Raw genomic sequence first — 18,494 nt, forward strand, 5'->3', positions numbered from 1 at the left:
GATGTCATGGACATGGGGGCATATACCAGTAGCTAACACAGAGGAGATTTCCAAACTGAAACATTCCTTGAAATATGCCTAAGATCAAGCACAGGACTGATGTTTGTCACAACCCACACCACAGCACTGTGAATTATCCACCTGTCCTGTGAGGCTCGGGCACCCACAGGCTCCTGGTAACATTCTACTCCAACCTTCTGCTCCATATGTAGCCATCAGCCTCATGTAGGAGAAATTTAACACACAACTCGAATTTTCACAACTGGATAGCCAGAGCTGAACCAAAAAACGTACACCAGTGGCACTGATAACAAGGAACTGGAATTGCAAAGAAACAGCATCAGCAGATCCCATTACCAATGATTTCTTCTTCCTGCTCCGGGTGAGGTTCAGAGCTTTTCCCCTCCTCACAAAGCTCCCTCTTATACTATTTCTTCCCACTAACATGTGGCATTATTCCTCCAGGGAAAGACTGGTTACAACTCTGAGCACAGCCAGGGCCCTTAGATGGCTGATGGTTACATCTTTTTTAGGGATAGAGTACACACAGATCTATCTCTTTAAGAGCAAACAGGCAACCTCTAGATGGGCACAGAATTATACCCACAACTTCCCCCACACAAACACTCAACTGGATAAAATGAGATTCACCAAAAGCCACAGCTGTTCAAGGTATCTGAAACTAGACTCACTAGCTGAACACTTATTTTAAAACCCACATTTTAGTAGCAACTCCTGTGTCCAGTAAATTTTCTCAGTCCACAGAAGTGACCAGTTTTAGCCAGCTGCAATACAAAACCAAAAATCAGGAGGAATTAAGAAGCTCTGTGAAACAAAGAATTACCAGGAACCGTTCTTCTTTTTCAAGCCAGCGCTGATCTTCTTCCATCTCCTGTTGCTGTCGTATCAACCTCTCCTCCATGAGGTGTGTGGGTAGAACCTGGCTCATCCCTCGGATGTCCAAAGTGCCTGAATCCTACAATCCAGAGGAAGTTTGTTCAGTCTCACAATTTAAAAGTTGTATAAACAGGTGCAAGAACTTAAGAGATTACAAAAGAAAAGATTTTTAGAAGCCAAAATTCTCAGCAGCAGTCAAGCAGAGTTTCTTCAGCTCCTCAAAAACTGAAGCAGAGCAGCAGAAGACACTCTTTCCAGCCCTTTTTTATCTGCCTTGCTCTTAGTCACTGCAACCAAAAACAATTTGAAAGATTCTGTTCTGTTTTTCAGCAATGTTGTCACTTCCTATATTTGCACTTCATTTAAGTTGGACAAAAAACCCAGATGTATCAATTTTGTTTTCTTGGTCTTGAGCAATAATGTAACCATCCAGTTATTAAATGCTGCAAGATACATTTTTTAAAATCAAAACAAATGTACTATTCAGTGGTAGCCAACACTGGCAAAACATGTCACAAAAGCATTTTTAAATGAATTTTTGACCAAATATTTATGCCTGCCTTAAGCTCACAAATACTCCACACACCATACCCCAATGCTGTCTGGAAATCATTAGGAAATAGTGTATAAGTTAGTATTTTTAAAAAAGCCAAGGGAAATTTGGTAACAAACTTCCCTGTATTTAACATGTAGATCTCAGTTATCACTTAAATGTTTATCAGGAACACAGGGAATAGAGCTGGTTAGAGAAGAAAAATATTTAAAACAGAAGCTGCAGAAACTGAATCTTTGTGAAAGGAAAAAATGGAATAAAAAAGTGTACAACAGTGGAGAAGGGGAAAAAAAAGACACAAGGTTAAAGGGGGAATTAATTCGATGTTCCTCAGCAGCTCAGTGCAATCATGACAGGCTGGAGAGCACCCAGAAGGAATTCAGCTCAGGAACAGTCTTTCAGACCATTTCATCTTCTCTACTGGGTAAGTTATAGAGAAGACTCAGTCCTTCAGCTGTGCTGGATATCTCCCAAGAGGTATTTTTACGTGAGTGTTCCCAACTCTATGAACAGCACAAAGTTCCAGTAAAGCCTTCTCTTAACAAACACCAAATATTTGCTATCACTCGGTTAAGATAAGTAGTAACAACTTCATCAAGAATTCACGTGAGGTGACACCTCATGGCCAGCCTCACATAGAAGGATTTGTTTAAAAAACAATTCAGTCCTGACTCCCAGCCCACCGCAGTGAGGTAATTTTAAAAAGCACCAGAACAACTCAATTTTCCTATAACAGATCTACCTCAATAACAGACGTAATACAATTTATAATAATAAAAAGTGTATTTAACGGTACAGAACACAGTAACAGATGTGTCAGGTCACCATACCTCCATGTTTGGTTGCCACACTGATATTTCCTGAGGCCGATGGTTCCAGGAATCTGCTTGATCCAGTAGAGAAGCCTGCCCAGGATAAATGCTGCCTGCTATGGCTGGTATCCCATGGGAACCAGGGTAGCCAGACACCTTTGGGGGCAAAAAACCCCACCCAGGCAAAAACAAAGAGAAAACCAGAGATATCAGTAAGACCTGTGCTTCCCCATAATGAAAACATCCCCCTCAAGACAACAAACATGAAAGCACAGAAATGACTCAATTCAAGCAGTCACTGAGATGAGGAAGGGGAAGCAACATCAGAAGAAAGAAGCTGAGCCAAAATATGACACCTCTGTTTTAAGTCTTAGAGGACACCCATCATAACATAACTATTTTAGAATAAGTGTAACAGTACAGAAATACAACTTTTGAGGATAACTGTTTTATGGTGCCAATCAAGCCAGCGGCATCAGAGCGTGCTCTAACCTCTGCAGTCGAGGAGATCAAAGCCCTCTGAGGACAAAACAAAATCTATAGATACATATATAAGAGCTACACATGCAGGGCTCATGTTCCAGTTAATAGGAGCCTGCAAACATCACCCTACAGAGCCCCATAAAAATGTACCCCCTGCTGTATGTTACAGGCTTAAGGCTTGAGTGGCAGCATGTAATTAGTGTGCTGAGCTGAGTGGCCTGGGAACTTCTCCACAGGAAAATCCAAGTAGTTTTAATGAGCCTGAAATACTTATTAAATCAATGAAAACCTCCCTCCATGGAAAAAATCCCCTTGACTGAGACAGCTGTATATGGCTGTAGCCTTGAACAAACCTAAAATTGCTCTATGATGTACAACGACAAACTTTTGTTCTAAATTTCTTCAGCAGTTTTAGGAAGAAAGGCAAAACCTGTGAGTATACAATGTGGTAGAGCTGAAGGCAGCAGCTATCAGGACACAGAAAATGAAATACCAATGACCCCAAGGAAAGGCCCCCAGTTAATGCCATTTTATAAAGCAAGTGATTTCATAGCTCAGCACAAATGTTAACATGAACACCACATCAGATGTGGAAATATTTGCCATCTGGAGCAAACCTACCAGGCTCAGTTTGGGTTTTTTTTCTATGTAAAACAAAACTCTGTGAACAGAACTGAATTAAAATAAATCATGAAAGAAGTACATCAATCCCACCAGCTGCAACTAAGATGGAGAACACACATTTGAAAAAAAAATACATGCACGGTATTAAATGTAATACCTGGTAATGATTTGGCTGTACCATATGCTGTGGACTTGGATAAAACCCTTCACTGGATCTGGGACTAGGGTAACCAGGTCTACTGGGCTGTAAACAAAAAGGAATTTTTAGAATCACTAAACACACAAAACTAAAACCAGAAAATTATGTTTCAGTGAGACAAATATTTACAGGTTTGGCAAACTCCAAAAAAAACCCCAAAACAGATCTCCTATAATTACAAACACTTTTTTTAAAAAAACCTAAAAGTAAGTTTTCCTCCATTTTTGCTTGGCAATGGATGAAGCTGAATTGTTTGCTCAGGATGTCAATAAATAATGCTTGCTCTGTGAATTCTTTGTGTTTATTTAATTGCTTGCACTCCATGACCTGCGCTATGCTGTTTAACTCTAGAGAGAACATCAGCTAAGAACATAATTCTTAAAAAATTTCCAGGTGCAATACAACTTTGTTTCCAATTTTTGCTGGTAGTTTGTTGCTTTTGTGACTGTTCCCAAAAGTAAATCCTTTTGCTTCAGTAAGAATAACACAAACCAAACTGGTTTGTTTGCACGGCTATTTCCATGTGGTATTCTGAGGTATGAAGTTAGTTTGATAATTAACTTCTGTGTAACTAATTACCTCAAGATGGAAAGTGCTTTTGATCCTATTCTGAACCTCCAAAGATATAGCTGAGGGTTTCTTTATGAATAAGGAATAGCACTGATGGATGTTTCAGCAAGAGAAAAATCAACCAAAGAGGGGAAAAAAAACCCCAAACTTCATCATTCTGCAGAGGGCTCCCTCAGTCCTTCTGGCAGTTAAAGGCAACCACATTAATGGACACTGCAGAATTTAGCATTGCTTGAGGAAAAAATTCATTGTCATTCTGGACTAGGATGTTTTCTGTCTTAGATTTCTAACAGAAATACCACTGAGAGACGCAAGTAGTTTCACAGTATGGATTGTGATAGCTGGGAATTATTTGAGGATGTGTAGGAGTTTAAGACCTATAATCATCTGCAACTCTTACAGTGGATCATCACAAGAATAAAAAAAAAAATCAGTTGTCACCATGAGAAAATTAGATAATAATTAAAAGACTGCTATTTACAAAACTCAACTTGTTCCAATGCCATTATTAAGCACATCCATATTTTACACAAAAGTAGTGTATAAAAAACCTAACCAACAACAGCATCAGATATACACAGTGAGGACACAGTGACCCCTTCAAAACAGATTAACTCCAGTGGCAGAATTAACTGCAGTTTTAACACACCTTTGGTCAAGTGTTTCAGTTCATACATCACACACAAAGGTGCTCATTTCAAATTAACAGCATATTGGTCCAATTTATGCAGTTTATCTGCTTCTGTAAGTTGGAACATTGTTTCCCAGAAACAAAGAGAAAAAAACCCCAAACACACACAAAAATCCCCCACCACCACCACCACCACCCTCCTCCCCCCAAAACGTAACAAAACAAAAGGACACCAACCAAAACCAAAAAGTTGCCTTTCTCTGAGTGTTGGGGAATGTGCACAGCACAAGGTGCCACACAAGTACTCCTGGAATTATTATCAGCTCCAGAGCCTGGGTGTAACAACTCCAGGAATTCACCACAAACTCTCAGGACATAGACAATGCAGTGGTGACTGCACGGAATTAAACTTCAAAATACAGGCTCAAACTTTCAAGTAACAACTTGCAAAAATAACTCCGAGATCAAGCAGACAAGTCATTTAGAGGGAAGAGGGCTCAGAAACTGGTGAGGCTGGACTCCCACAGCTGCAGAACACATCAGTGACATCCAAACAGGACAGAAATGAAAATTAAGTGGAAACTAAACCACGTACGTTCCTTGGAAACACACCCCTAATTTTCTGTCCAGCAGAAGGAAAATGCAATTAGCTGACTTCTGTCCCATCACTAATGTGTTATAAATAAACTTCACGCTGGCCTGAGAGCTCATCAGAGAACAATTTACAGGAGTGCTACAAGAAAGGAGGGAAAAGGAAAGGCCAGAAAACAATTTTGTGGCAGCTATGGGTGTCTTTTACAAGTTAGAGAAGAAACAGAAAATCTTTAATGCAGTATCCTAGCCCGGCTCAGTTCTAAGCACAGCTCAAGCAGAGCTGGGTCATTTCAGGCAAGGATTCCCAGATGGGACAGAACTGGCCAGAATGCCATGGTTTGAACAAACCCATCAGGGGAGGCTTTGAAGAAATAAATGGAACAGAAAAAGTTTTTGGTTTTGGGGTTTTTTTTTTTTGTTTGTTTGTTTGGTTTTTTTGGTTTTTTTTAAACACACGTAATTTGCAGTCTTAGCTACCTTGGGAGGAGCTTCATCTGATCCTCCTGAGTCCCAGGATACTGTGACTTGTCGCCTGGATTCCATTCTCATTCGTTCTTCTTGCTGCAGCTTCTCTTCCTCCAGTATTGTACTAAGGAAAACATATTGTAATCAAGTAGAACTCCAGTTTCAGTGACTAACAAACCTCTCCCCACAGCTCCTGCATTTTTCAGAATAATAAACACTACTTAACTTGAAATGCTATAAAATTACTGAAAACCAAACTTCTTTTACATACACTGGTTTTGTTTCTGAAAACCAGGATCAGAAAGAAATATTTCCATAGGATTACCAGGGTGTTTTAACAAACAAAAACAGCATCAAATTTTCAGAAAGCTGTGGTTGATCTTGCACACATTTTTTTTTCATAACAGTTCTTTTTATGTGCAATTACACAGAGAAGTCCCCAAAGACAATCAATCAAGCACTTACTTGCATGAAAGCTTTATCTTCACAAGAAAATATTCTACTGAACTGCTGCAAAGGTTCAAAACAAACCGAAAATGTTCTTTACTGAAACTTAAGAGCTTCAGATCACTGGGATTTTTTTTTCCTTTTTTAAAGAAAGCAGTCAAAAATACTTCTTCAGCTCTTACGTTTTAGCCTAACCAGGAACACATTCAGCAAAGCAATTTAGCAAAACAGAAAGATCTGACAGTATTCACTCAGCTTCTAAGCATTCAGGTCAAAAGGCTGCATTTTCACAAAGTACAAGACAGTAGTAAAACCAGTTTGCTACTCACCACTGTTCTGACTATTAAAAAGCCTGTTTGAAGCTGAATGTGCTCCTGCTGCCCCCACAGCCAGCCTCCTCCCAGCTCTGCTATGTGGCTTATTAATGTTGGATATTTGCCATTTGAAAAATACTCAGAACGAAGCTTTGAAAGAGGGAGCTGCCAATTCCTTGGAGCCGCACGCTACGCGGACAGTCTGGAGATGTGAGCAGGGTAGATTATTTCCATATCGCTATCCCCAGGGTAAAGACAATCCTGTGGAGGAGCTATTCCAGCTTCTTTATCACTCAGGAGTTTCCAGAAACAAAGCTAAGTTCTGAGTTTACAGTCTCCTGTTCAGTCTGCTAAACAACCACCCAGAATTACTCATTGAGGGGATGAGATCAACTCCAGCAATCTATTCTCATCGTGGAACTTCACTGCTTATTTCAAGAATAAATTCCTGCTGGAGACGAGAACTTTGCTTCTCCTTAGTCAGCCAAAAAAACCCCAAACTATGCCACTTCTAAAAAGCAGAGAAGTCATCTCGTCTCACTGCAGCTAAATCAAGTTTATAACTATTGCTGCAATTTCAACCCATCACTGCTGAAGCAACACAAGAATGTGGAACAAAAGCAAAATCAGACAAGTTATTTGCAAGAGTCACCCTTGCTAGAACTACCATGGAAACACAGCTACAGCTCAACGGAGGGAATCTTTCTATTTTACCTCTCTCTTCCCTCAGAATGAGGAAAATGCAAGATTTCCTACTTGAACCCATGAAGAACCAGCAAAACCCCCCTGCTTTAAAGCTGTCACACTTCAGATATCCAGTGTTTTTACGTAGCATGAGAAAGCAGCCAACACATATCCACAGCCATGAACCATGATTATCATCTTTCCAGACAAGCCTCAGGATTAAGAAAACCCACAACAAAACAAGACAAAAAAAAATTTGCCCAGATTAATGAATGAAAAATGAAGAAAATGCAGATTTTTAACCAGGTTGTTGATACAGCATTTGCTCTAATCTGAGCTAAAGAATAGAACAGAGTTGGCTGGTAGCAGCTGGCTAAATTTAGAGATGGCTTATTGACAATTTGGGGCCATGCGTGGAATTTGTCACAGCGCAGTCCTGGTTTTCCATAAAAAGGAATGAAACCCCAATACTCTCTCTGCTTTGCTATCAAAGGCATTTTATCTGTGATGCCCCAGTGTTCAAAACCATCATCTTGTATCACCAGAAACGAAAAATTTCTATTGAAATTATTTCTTTTTCTTAACACAGGCTCAGCTTTTTGCTTTACAACTGCAGTTCATCCTCCCTGCTCTCCCACTGCCTGCGCCATCAGGAGGTTCTTTCCCAGAAGCCCAGAGCAGCCTGGTCAGAGGCTGATGGGCTGCAGCAGCATCTGTACTTGAATGCCCTTGATTCTGCTGACAAGAATATAAAATAGAAATGCCTCAGAGAAGCACTACTCGAAAAAGCCACAAGGAATATAAATGACTCACAGAAAGGTCTTTGTTTTCTCAAAAGGGAAGACCGGTCTGTGGATGAAGTAAGAGTGTGCCAAGAGATATTTTTGACGTTTCCTCAGTGCAGCTGCTCAAGTTCTCTGAACAGTTTATTAGAATTTGCAGAAGGTCAGGAGAAGTCAGATCTAGGCATAGTTTCCCAAACTGTACATATTTTTAGCAGCGAAGAGGAGCAAGCAGGGAATTCTATCCCTATGCTTCCCCTAGCAAACCTTGAGGTAGCACATACAAACTTAACTCCGCTTCTTTGAGAGGTGGAGGCTCAAGAAAAATCTCAACTATTACAAGTTTGCATAATTGATTAACTTATTTAATTTACAAAGGACTTTTTACTGAAATTGGCCTGTGACAGCGAAAAGGAAACATTTATGGGGACTTTCAGTGTAGGAATATTTAAAACAACAAACTGCATCCTCATATTCTGAAAGGCACAGCAGCACCAGTGTCTCCTGCTACAGTGGTGTGGGAACTTACTTTAAGTGCTGACCCCCAACAAGCAGCTTCTTTCTTTCTCTCTGCCACCAGAAATGCAAAGTTGGATGCAGATGAGCATATCTGCACATACTGTTCTAATCTGAAAGCACTCTTACATGGATTATGGACTATTCCTAATGGTCACAGTCAAAGAACAGAAGAATAACAAAGCATTTTGCAGCTGCCATCATGTATTTCAATTACGTGTTGTAGTATTTTTTTGTCAGAATGCCATAAAAGAAGAGGACTCAAACTGCCTCCACTCTTAGCAGTTTTCTCTCTTTCATTTATAAGCAACATTTCAGGATCTACATCAAATGCAGTGACAAAAAGCTCAAGTCCAGTTCTCATCAGTTAATTATCTCACTCTTGTCATAAAACCAGACTTTAAAAACATAGAATCTGTCTCTTTTCCCCCCCCCATTCTTTTTATGGGGGGAAAACCTGCAGCTCCAGGATGCCAGTGGGGTTAAGCACTGTTAAAACAATGGGCAACAGGGACACTCATCTCCACAATGATGCAACTGCTGCTTGTTTTGCTATTTGTAGCAAGAGGGTTCATGAAAGGTACTTTAAAGAAAATTTGTTCCAGTGATAGAGTGAAAAATGTCATGAAATTACATTCACTTGAAAGTTTAAAATTAAAATCGAAATCCTTTTATATTATTTACCATGTAGTGCAAGACAAAAAATGTCTTCTACACAAAACCAGCAAGGCAACACACGCTTCCCAATCAAAAATGCCCTATATTCTAATTCTGACCAAGTCAGAACTGCAGGAGTAGCAGGATAGTACCTCACTGCCCTGACCTAATCTGACTTTTAACCCCCCTCCACCACTTGAAAAGGGACTTGGAATGCGAGGATAAATTACATTTGGAAATCCACAATCCACCCATTTGTTTCTGTGTTTGCTGGGAAGACTGACTCAACCACATCCACTTCAGACAGATCAAATGCTATAAAATTACTACCCTAATAACAGTACTTAAATTCATATGTAGCAACAAACAACAGTACATAAATTGTGCAGAAATCAGCACCTTTGCCTTGCACAATCAGCTGCAAATACAGTTTGGGCAAAGCAGCTGTTACTATGAGACGGGAAAAGCATCAAAAAACAGAGAGCACACGAAACTCTTATGCTCCCATCAGTGCTATTCCAGATGCAGAAGATTTTTCCCAAAGCCAAGGAGTTTTTTTCATTAAACCAGAGAGGAATGAATGCTGCAGTGCTGTATCTGGCTCCAAGCAAACATCCAGTCTGCTCTCAGCTTGAAGAGACTGCTCTGGACAGCATCCAGAACGAGCAGCAGCAACACCACAGGGAAAGGCCACCAGGGAAATGGCTTGTTTTTGCAAGTTCATGGGAATTTGAGTTTTGAAACCCAATCTTCCCTAGCTGCCTGAGACTGCCTCAGCATCAGGGAATTGGCAACCTTTCCAGCGAGAGGCTGACTCTGTCTGGAGCAGAGCAAAGCAGCCCTAAGGACAACAACTCTGCCTAACTTTGGGAGATAAAGGTCACTGGTTTGGAGTGGCAGAAAGCTCCATGCTTTTGTGGGAACAGAGTAAAAACTTTTAGGGTTGCAGGAGAGAGGCTGCCCTCTAAACAATGCTTCAATCTCCCAGCATGACCAGAGGAGCAAACACCCCTCCACACTTTCATGTAGAATGAGATGGAAGGGATGCCTGGAGGTCTCCAGTCCAGTCTCCTGGTGAAGCTGGGCTCCCTGCACAGCAAGGGCCAGCTGCTCTGAGCCTTTTCCAATCAAAATTTGAATATCTGCCAGCATGGAAATTCCAGAGTCTTTCTGGGTGACCTGTTTCAGAGCTCACCCATGCACATTGGGAAACATTTTCATGTGTAACCAACAAGACCCTGCGTTCCTGCATGCCCTGAGTGCTGGTTTTGAGGACAGCCAGGCTCTTGGGCACACTCTGGGTTTACTCATGCTCCTTCCTTCCTGGTGAGACACTCCCTGCTTGGGGTTACACACCACAGCCATCTTCCAGTCACATTTTTTAGGGCTTCATTCTCATCTGTGCCAACCAGCTTTAAGTTATCAGTACAACTGGCTGCAAATTATTAATCATCCTGTACTTTCAGAGTCAAAAAAAAACAGAAAAAGCAAGTGAATTACCCATTTCCACCTATTACCTAAATCACACAACTGTGTCACATCTTTTCCTTGCAAAGCCTGTCCAGCCCTGACATTCCTCCCTTTGTGTTAACTCCACACAGTGAAGAGGATGGGAAGTTATTTGTGAGAAAATTTGTCTTCCCTTAGTTCTACAAATTACTAGTCTAAACAGGAGCTCCCAGAGTAACAGATGGTGGAACTGTATGAAATTTTAAGAATTAGGAAAGAACTTTAAAGGCCTTTAAGTTCTCCATACAGCAGGTCTGAATCAGCCTCATAAATACATTGAAATTGTTCCTCATTTTAATCACCAGTGAATTATCTTGAACCGTGCACATTCAGTGAAAGCAAAAAAATGATATTATGAAAATAAAACATGCCACAAAGCACAACTTTGAAGCAAGACCTAAAATAAAACCAAATCATTTAAGCAATGAATTACAACAAATCCCAGTGTGGACTGTCAGTGTGCAAAACCTATGTGGTACTCAAAGCTTGTACTGACTTATGCAAACACATCCTGAGCAGTCATAAAATCCAAAAGTCACGTCTGTGACCCAGTTTGGTCACAAATATCGAATGTGCCTGCACATTATCTCAGTGATGTTTCAAAGTTAAATATCATTCCCACTTTGGGGCTGGTGAAAGGTGATATGGACACTGGAATATATTGCTGCAGAATAAACTAAGGTGTGAATTTAGACTGCTCTCCAAGGTGTGTGCTCACACTCTTTCCAAGATAAACACAAGGCAGTCTATATCCTGGTTTACAAAGGGCAAAGGAATTTCTGTCTGTGATGCTGCATTTACTGCAGGCTCGCAACTGCCCTGGGACAGCTGTCTCTGTGCAACTCCTGTGCTACATGGCATGGAAAGAAATCCCAAGAGCATTCACCTGATGCTTCATTTATTTAAGTAAAGATACATCTCTACTCCAGAAGCTCACGGCATGTTTGTTTAGATAATCACTCTTAATTCTTTCTAACTCACTCCCCAAGGACTGTTGCTAAAATTATAAATGAAGTGCTAGTCAGACAAGGAGTTTTTCTTGGGAGAGAAAGGAGGTGATTCATATTTCCAGTTATTTGAATTTATTAACGAATTTTCTCTAACAGATAAGGCCCAGTTTTCCCAAAGACCAGCAACAACCTGGCCTTCTGAAGATAAAAACTCAATACACCGTGCCTCGCATTTTCCACAGAACCAAAACACTGGAACAGAAGGTAAAACAGAAGTATTTCCGAACAAAGGAAATCACCTGTCAGAAGTCAAACCCTACCTGAGTTGTGCTTTAAGTTCAGTAAACCTGGGTCTCCTGCTGGGGTCGTAGGCCCAGCACTTGGTCATAAGGCTGTAGAGGGTGGGAGGGCAGTTTGGAGGCATTGGGAGCCGCTCACCGTTCTCGATCCGCCCAATCACATCATTGTTCTTCACTCCCTGGAAGGGCTTTACCCCGTGCATGAGGATCTCCCACATACACACACCTGAGGAACACACACAAAAACACGTTTTCTTCACTGTGAGCAAACAATGAGACCTGTTAAAAGAGAAACAAACCCCAATTTTGTACTAATAATACAATTTCTTCCAAAATATATAGCTACGGAATCGTTTTGGACTTACCTGTAGCAGGGGAGTGACTACACCAGGATCACACACACAGCACCAGCCTCACCTATGGATGAGGCAGAGTGACCCACAGCTGGCTCACACAGCCTTTTACCTGCCCTTAATCAGTGCTTGCTCATATTCAAATCTCCTTTCTTATGAGGCAGAATGTGTTTGCTTTTCCCTCTGACACCTTCCAAGTGCCTTGTTTCGACACGTAAAGTGTATTTTCACTTTGAGGATGTTTTAGTGCTGGCATTGATCCACATTTTTTGTGCTGAAAACATGTAATAAACCAGTTTCTATTGAAACTGCATTAAAAGCTCAAAGGGAAACATGGTCTGTCAGTTTAGGATGGGCCAGAATGTTCCATAGGCTTCATTTTTCTAACTCTGACAGTACTAGAGTTTTGTTCAAACTATTATAAACCCTTCACTTAAAAACATTCAAATTTTAATTTGTAAAGAGAGTAAACCTGTTACTTGACTGTCCTGCTGTTATTCCAAATCTCATCACCTTTGCTCCTGAACACAACTTGTGTTCTGTCTGTACAGGCCAGCAGTCAGCACCAGCTTGAGCACAGCTCATCAGATTCATATAAAATGTTGTATATTTGAGAAAAAAGATCAAGGTTTCAGGATATGTCCATTTACCCTTATATTTAATGAGCTTCTGGTTGTATTTTGTAGGAGGCCAGGAGCTATAGAAGACAAGCTAAGTGGGAATCTAGCATTAAGGATCTGGAAATTGGGTATCTCATAGGATGATCTGCACATTAAGCAAGGAAACATGTATGAACACAAAGAAGTCAAAATGTAAAAGAAAAACAACAAAGGACAACAGTATAACACAAAAAAACATAACCAAAACCAACAGATAAAAATAATCTCTGTTATAACTATGTGGTAATTTCCTTGTACCTTCATTTCTGCCAGCTTCTTCCTAGAGGTAAAAAGGCCCATGAAAATTCAGGCTTATTGAGCAGGAAAAGGAAAGAAAAATACAGAGATGGAAAACATGCTGGAAGAAACTGGATTTTCAGAATGTACAGTCAAAACTGTGACAAATATTTGGAAATTATTCATTTACAGCAGTTAAAATGAAACACCAAACTTCTCCAAGAGGACACAAAGAACCCTCGCCATTTGGAGTTCACTTACCAAACATCCACACATCACTAGCTGAGGTAAACCGTCGGAAATTGATTGACTCTGGAGCCATCCATTTGATGGGTAATTTTCCTTTGGAAGCTACAGGGAAGGCAAGAAAGGGAAGGCTGTTATCTTCACTACAGATCTCAAAAATAGATTTTGTTCCCAACGCAGTAATTCATAGGCAAAACCAATCTCAAGTGAAGCACTTAAAATATCAATATACTATGTTGTTTGGCTTTACATGAAATAGAGAAATGAACCAACAAAACCCAAAATAATAATAATAATCCCCCAAACCTCCCCTAAAAGACTCCAATAACAAACCCCAAAACACACCAAGAAATGATCATGTCAAAATTATTTTCCACCGTTGCAATTAAAAAGATAAAATGTAGCTCAGCAAAGTGAGACAAATGAAACAAGGAAACATAACACAGTGTAAGAGGACAGATAATGGGTAATTTAAAATATATGAAACCAGAAAAATATTAAAGATGAGATTTATGTACTCATGGTTTAATAATATAGACCAGCTTTGGAATGCTACCCAACACGCAATCTCTATTCTCCTGCTGCATTTCCCATCTATCAGGCACTGCAGGACATCTCTCAGCTGCTGGAGACACCAAAGCTCAGTATTCCATCCAAAATGGGGAAAAAAGTAGGCTTCAAAGGCAGTTTTGTACTGAATCTCCCTAGTACAGTGGCATGTGAAATATGTAGCATACAATGACAACACAAACTCAACATTTATCTGTACCTACATGTGAATTTGCTACCTTTTGCACCTTAAATCACACCTTGTGATCCTTCTTCTTAAGCACATGCAGGACTTTACTGCCATTATTCAACTGTTGAATGACTTGCCTTTTTAGACAAATGCAACAGCTAGATCAAGGAAATCTGGTCAATTCCTCAGTAATGTGAGAAACAACCGTATTCTCACTGGCCTGCAAGAAGGATCCAGAGGGTCAGCTCACCTTTGTAGTAAGTACTGTCTTCCATGTATCGGGATAAACCAAAGTCACCCAATTTCACACAGTCAGTGGTAGATACCAGCACATTTCTAGCAGCAATATCCCTGCCAAACAGAGGAGACAGTATTTCTAGTAACTTTAAAACATAAAGTGGTGAAGTATCATCACCTGAAGAAAATTTGCCCTGCAAAGGTAAGGAACTCTGAGCTCAGTCTCGTATGAGGTTTCCTAATAAGGAGCTCAAATTCTCACTGTAGTGAACAACAAGGTCCTCCCAGAGCCTCTTTTTCTCCCCCATTGTTCTTTACAATGTTTTAATATAAATATCTACATATATATGCAAAGCTATTACTTTATATGTAAGTGTTTGCATATACATTATGACAACACATATACAGAATTAGTGAGTATTTAAACACAAATAAATTTCTTAAGTTCAAAATTAATTGTACTTAACAACTGGAGTGCTGTGAGCTCTTAACTGCACACAGTAAGAGGCTGAAGCCAGTCTCTTCTCCCTAGAAACTCACATTCACATTCAAGGGAGTAAAATTCAAAACACACCGTAAAGGAAGTTTAGGTTCGTTTTCTTTAAGCAAGTACTTGTATTTTATAAATATTTTACTTCCCCTCTTCTTTACTTAAGAAGCCATCTGCCCTTGTTTTGCTTTTCTGTATTTGAAAGATTACAGTTGACTCACAGCTTGAAAAAATACTGTAACCACAAAGCAACAACTGAAAACGACTCTGACTGAAATCCGGCACCAGCTCCAAGTCAATCCAGGAGTGAACCAGCAGGTGTCACCCTTGAAAAGGGTGTAATTTTAGTGGAAACCGCTGCAAAACTGACACTCCCTAAAATTTTAAGCAGTGACATACAAAAATACCAATATATATGTATGAAATCTTACCTATGTACAAATCTTTTGCTCTCTAAGTAGGCAAGAGCTGTGCTAAGCTGGTAAGCGTAGAGTATCAGAGAGGCCAGGTCCAAGCTGTACTTCCTTACTTGCAAAAATGACCTCAACTTTTTGCACCAAGAAGGAAAAAACCAGAAAGATATTAGGACAAAAAAAGTAAGAAATTTGAAAAAGGCATATTTCAAATTGCAAGGTTTACATGAGTATCAATGAAATAACGAGTTTGACTTCCCTTAAAGGCTGGATAAGAAAACCACTTCCCATGAGGAACTGCGACTGCATTAGAATTCAAGCAGTTTTTCTACATGAAAACTGTTAAACTAAAAAAATAACTAGTAATCTTGTGCATTCCTTTCAGTCTCCTTTTGAAAAGCATCTGCTGTTGCTGTTCCAGGGTGAAGCATTCCTGGACTTTTTGTTTTTTCTACCCCTTAGTGCAGCCTCCATTTACGGCCTAAACCACTTCAGAACTGAACAGCACCTGGCCAAGCCAAACACAGATTCATCAGTATTGTTTTAGAAGCATTTATTTTAATAATTTGTTTTAACCTACATGTGCTGAAACAACTGTATTTAGCTCAGAGTAGCCAGTATCAGTGCAGAATATTTGTAAGCTATATTCCCAGTGTAAGGCAGGCAGGACCTCCTGGAAGGTGGCACTGGAGTGTCCTTATGAATCAAAACAAGGCTTTGAAAAGTCACTTGAGCACTGGAAAGGAAATCTACTGACAGAAGATGACTTCTCCACTACAGGTTGTTCTGCCCATCCCACCTTTTTTTTTTTTATTTTTAAATGTATTGCAGTTTGGTAATTGCAATGACAATCATATAATGCTGTATGAAACATCACCGCAGCTCACATTTTCAGAAACGTGTGGCTCAAAGAAAACGAATCAATTATAAAAAGTGAGAACTAGTTTTCTTTAAAGCATTCATCCAAAAAACATAATAATGAGGGAAGTCATCTTATCTAAGGCCTCTGCTGCAGATATTCTACTGGAAGAAAAAAAAGGTAAGAAATTCAATGTTTCAAGGGAAAATGCAGCATTACTGAGGAAGAATAAAAGATGTGCAGTTTCACTTCTGGAAGGTATGTTTGCAAATGCTGTTTAACTGATTATCACATTATCATCATCTTGACAGAGGTCATGCTCTCACTCTGGAACTGCAACTGAATGCTCGAAAACTCTGACTAAATCACTCTGGAATGAGCTGATGCAGTTCTCCCTGTAGAGGAGAAAGTCAAAAGCTGCCACTCCTGTTTCTGAGTTCATAAGTCTGCAAAGGAGTAAGATACCATGCTTGATAGTATGGTTAGTATTGTGAAGTGTTTTTTCCAGCCTTTTCAGTGAGCTAAAAGAGAAGAGACCAGACTGCACAAGGATTTTTCATACCTCTCCAAGCGTACAGAGCTCCATGATTATCCAGACTGGGTTTTCTGTAATAACCCCAATGAGCTTCACAATGTGAGGGTGATCAAACTGACGCATTGTTACTAAAAGGAAATCAAAAAGTTCAGTGTGTTACATAAAACCGTTTTTAAAAACAAAAATAAAGCTGTTGGTTAAGAAGCATTTAGCCCATGGCCAGAAAATATAATCGCAAGACTTGAAACAACTTGAAACAACTGTTGCAAGCAGTAATGTCTGGTCACTCCATGTGCTGGGGGCAATAAGGAACACTCATTGCTTGAGCTGTGCTGTTCTTCACTCACAAAAAAGCAAACTGCTGTGGAAGGTGCCAGTCAGGTCAGGCTCCGCCTCTAACCTAAGTGAATAAAATACCCTCTCAAACCAGTGCACAACCAGTTAATCTGTGTCTTTCTACTGGAAGAGGAGGTAGGAAGAAACACTCAGTATAATTCAATTACTGGAAAAAACGTCTGCCAGATTATGAAATAAACAAAAATCTTATTTAATCATTACATCATTTGATTTTCCTTGGAGTTAATTTCAGTCCCAGCAGAGCAGTCTCAGTATGTTTTATACAGTATGACATATGAATCATAGAATCACAGAATGGTTTGGGCTGGAAGGGACCATTAAGATCAGTCGGTTCCAATCCCCCCAGTTTGCTTGCTCCAAGCCCCATCCAGCCTGATCGTGAACACCTCCAGGCATGGGGCAGCCACAACTTCTCTGGGCAACCTGTGCCAGGACCTCACCACCCTCACAGAATTTGTCCAAAAATCTAATCTAAACCTGCCCTCTTTCAGGCAAATCCACCACTCTTTGTCCCACCCCTGCCCTCCTTGATAAAGAGTCCCTCCTCATTTGTCCTGTAGGCATCCTTTAGGCACTGGAAGGTGCTCCAAGGTCTCCCCAGAGCCTTCCCTTCTGCAGGTTCAACACCCCAACTCTCCCAGCCTGGCTCCACAGCAGAGGTGCTCCAGCCCTTGGAGAATCTCTGTGGCCTCCTCTGGACTCCTTCCAACAGCTCCAGGTCCTTCCTGTGCTGGGACCCCAGGGCTGGATGCAGCTCTGCTGGTGGGGTCTCAGCAGAGAGGAGCAGAGGGGCAGAATCTCTCCCAACACAGGCATGGCAAAAACATCCTTTATGTACTGTTGACAAACATCCTTCATTTGACCCTTCAATAGCTTCTCTTCTACACTTGCAGTTTGTAGTGTCAGCAGAAATACACAGCAATTACCAAACTGCAAAGTCTGCTTCAGTCTGCCTCAAGTTAGGCAAGAATAAAACCCATTTTCTTCTGCCTTAAATTTAAACTAACCACAAGCTAAAAAACAGGAGGTGTTTCTGGATTTCTACTCTGATGAGCTCTGAATTCTACTTCTGTACATGGCTACACAGCAACCCCAACAAAAATCCTTGAACAATCCTGTTTGTAGGGCCAGAAGTTGTAATGATTTAGTAACATACCTTCCTGCAAAGGAACTTCACAGGCTAACTTCATATATTCTTTAAAATATTAATGTTATGAATAATACAGAGAAAAAAAGCAACAAAGCAAACATCCCTATCATTGACATAGCTTAAAACATTAATAAAAAGCAATAAATAACATGGTGAAATGTGATACAGGCAATAACAGCTGCTAAATCTTTTCAGTGTTGAAAACTCCACCATAGGCAAACCTCAAAATATCT

At 40.3% G+C, this 18,494-nt stretch overlaps 1 protein-coding gene across 15 annotated transcripts in view; it reads right to left on the reverse strand.

Annotated features, from left to right (window-relative positions):
* PTK2 (protein tyrosine kinase 2) overlaps positions 1 to 18,494 on the reverse strand; it is a 193,975-nt gene that overhangs the window by 16,491 nt on the left and 158,990 nt on the right. For 12 of the 15 annotated variants that reach the window (XM_032134352.1, XM_032134343.1, XM_032134285.1 and 9 more), the window contains 9 exons: positions 16,782 to 16,882; positions 15,379 to 15,494; positions 14,471 to 14,571; positions 13,497 to 13,586; positions 12,008 to 12,212; positions 5,841 to 5,952; positions 3,527 to 3,613; positions 2,281 to 2,418; positions 845 to 976 (listed from right to left, as the gene is read on the reverse strand). In XM_032134352.1, the coding sequence (XP_031990243.1) occupies positions 845 to 976; positions 2,281 to 2,418; positions 3,527 to 3,613; positions 5,841 to 5,952; positions 12,008 to 12,212; positions 13,497 to 13,586; positions 14,471 to 14,571; positions 15,379 to 15,494; positions 16,782 to 16,882 (1,082 nt within the window). The other 3 variants (XM_032134377.1, XM_032134359.1, XM_032134368.1) reach the window with 2 other exon arrangements.

This window comes from Corvus moneduloides, chromosome 1, assembly GCF_009650955.1.
Source record: "Corvus moneduloides isolate bCorMon1 chromosome 1, bCorMon1.pri, whole genome shotgun sequence".
NCBI lineage: Eukaryota > Metazoa > Chordata > Aves > Passeriformes > Corvidae > Corvus > Corvus moneduloides.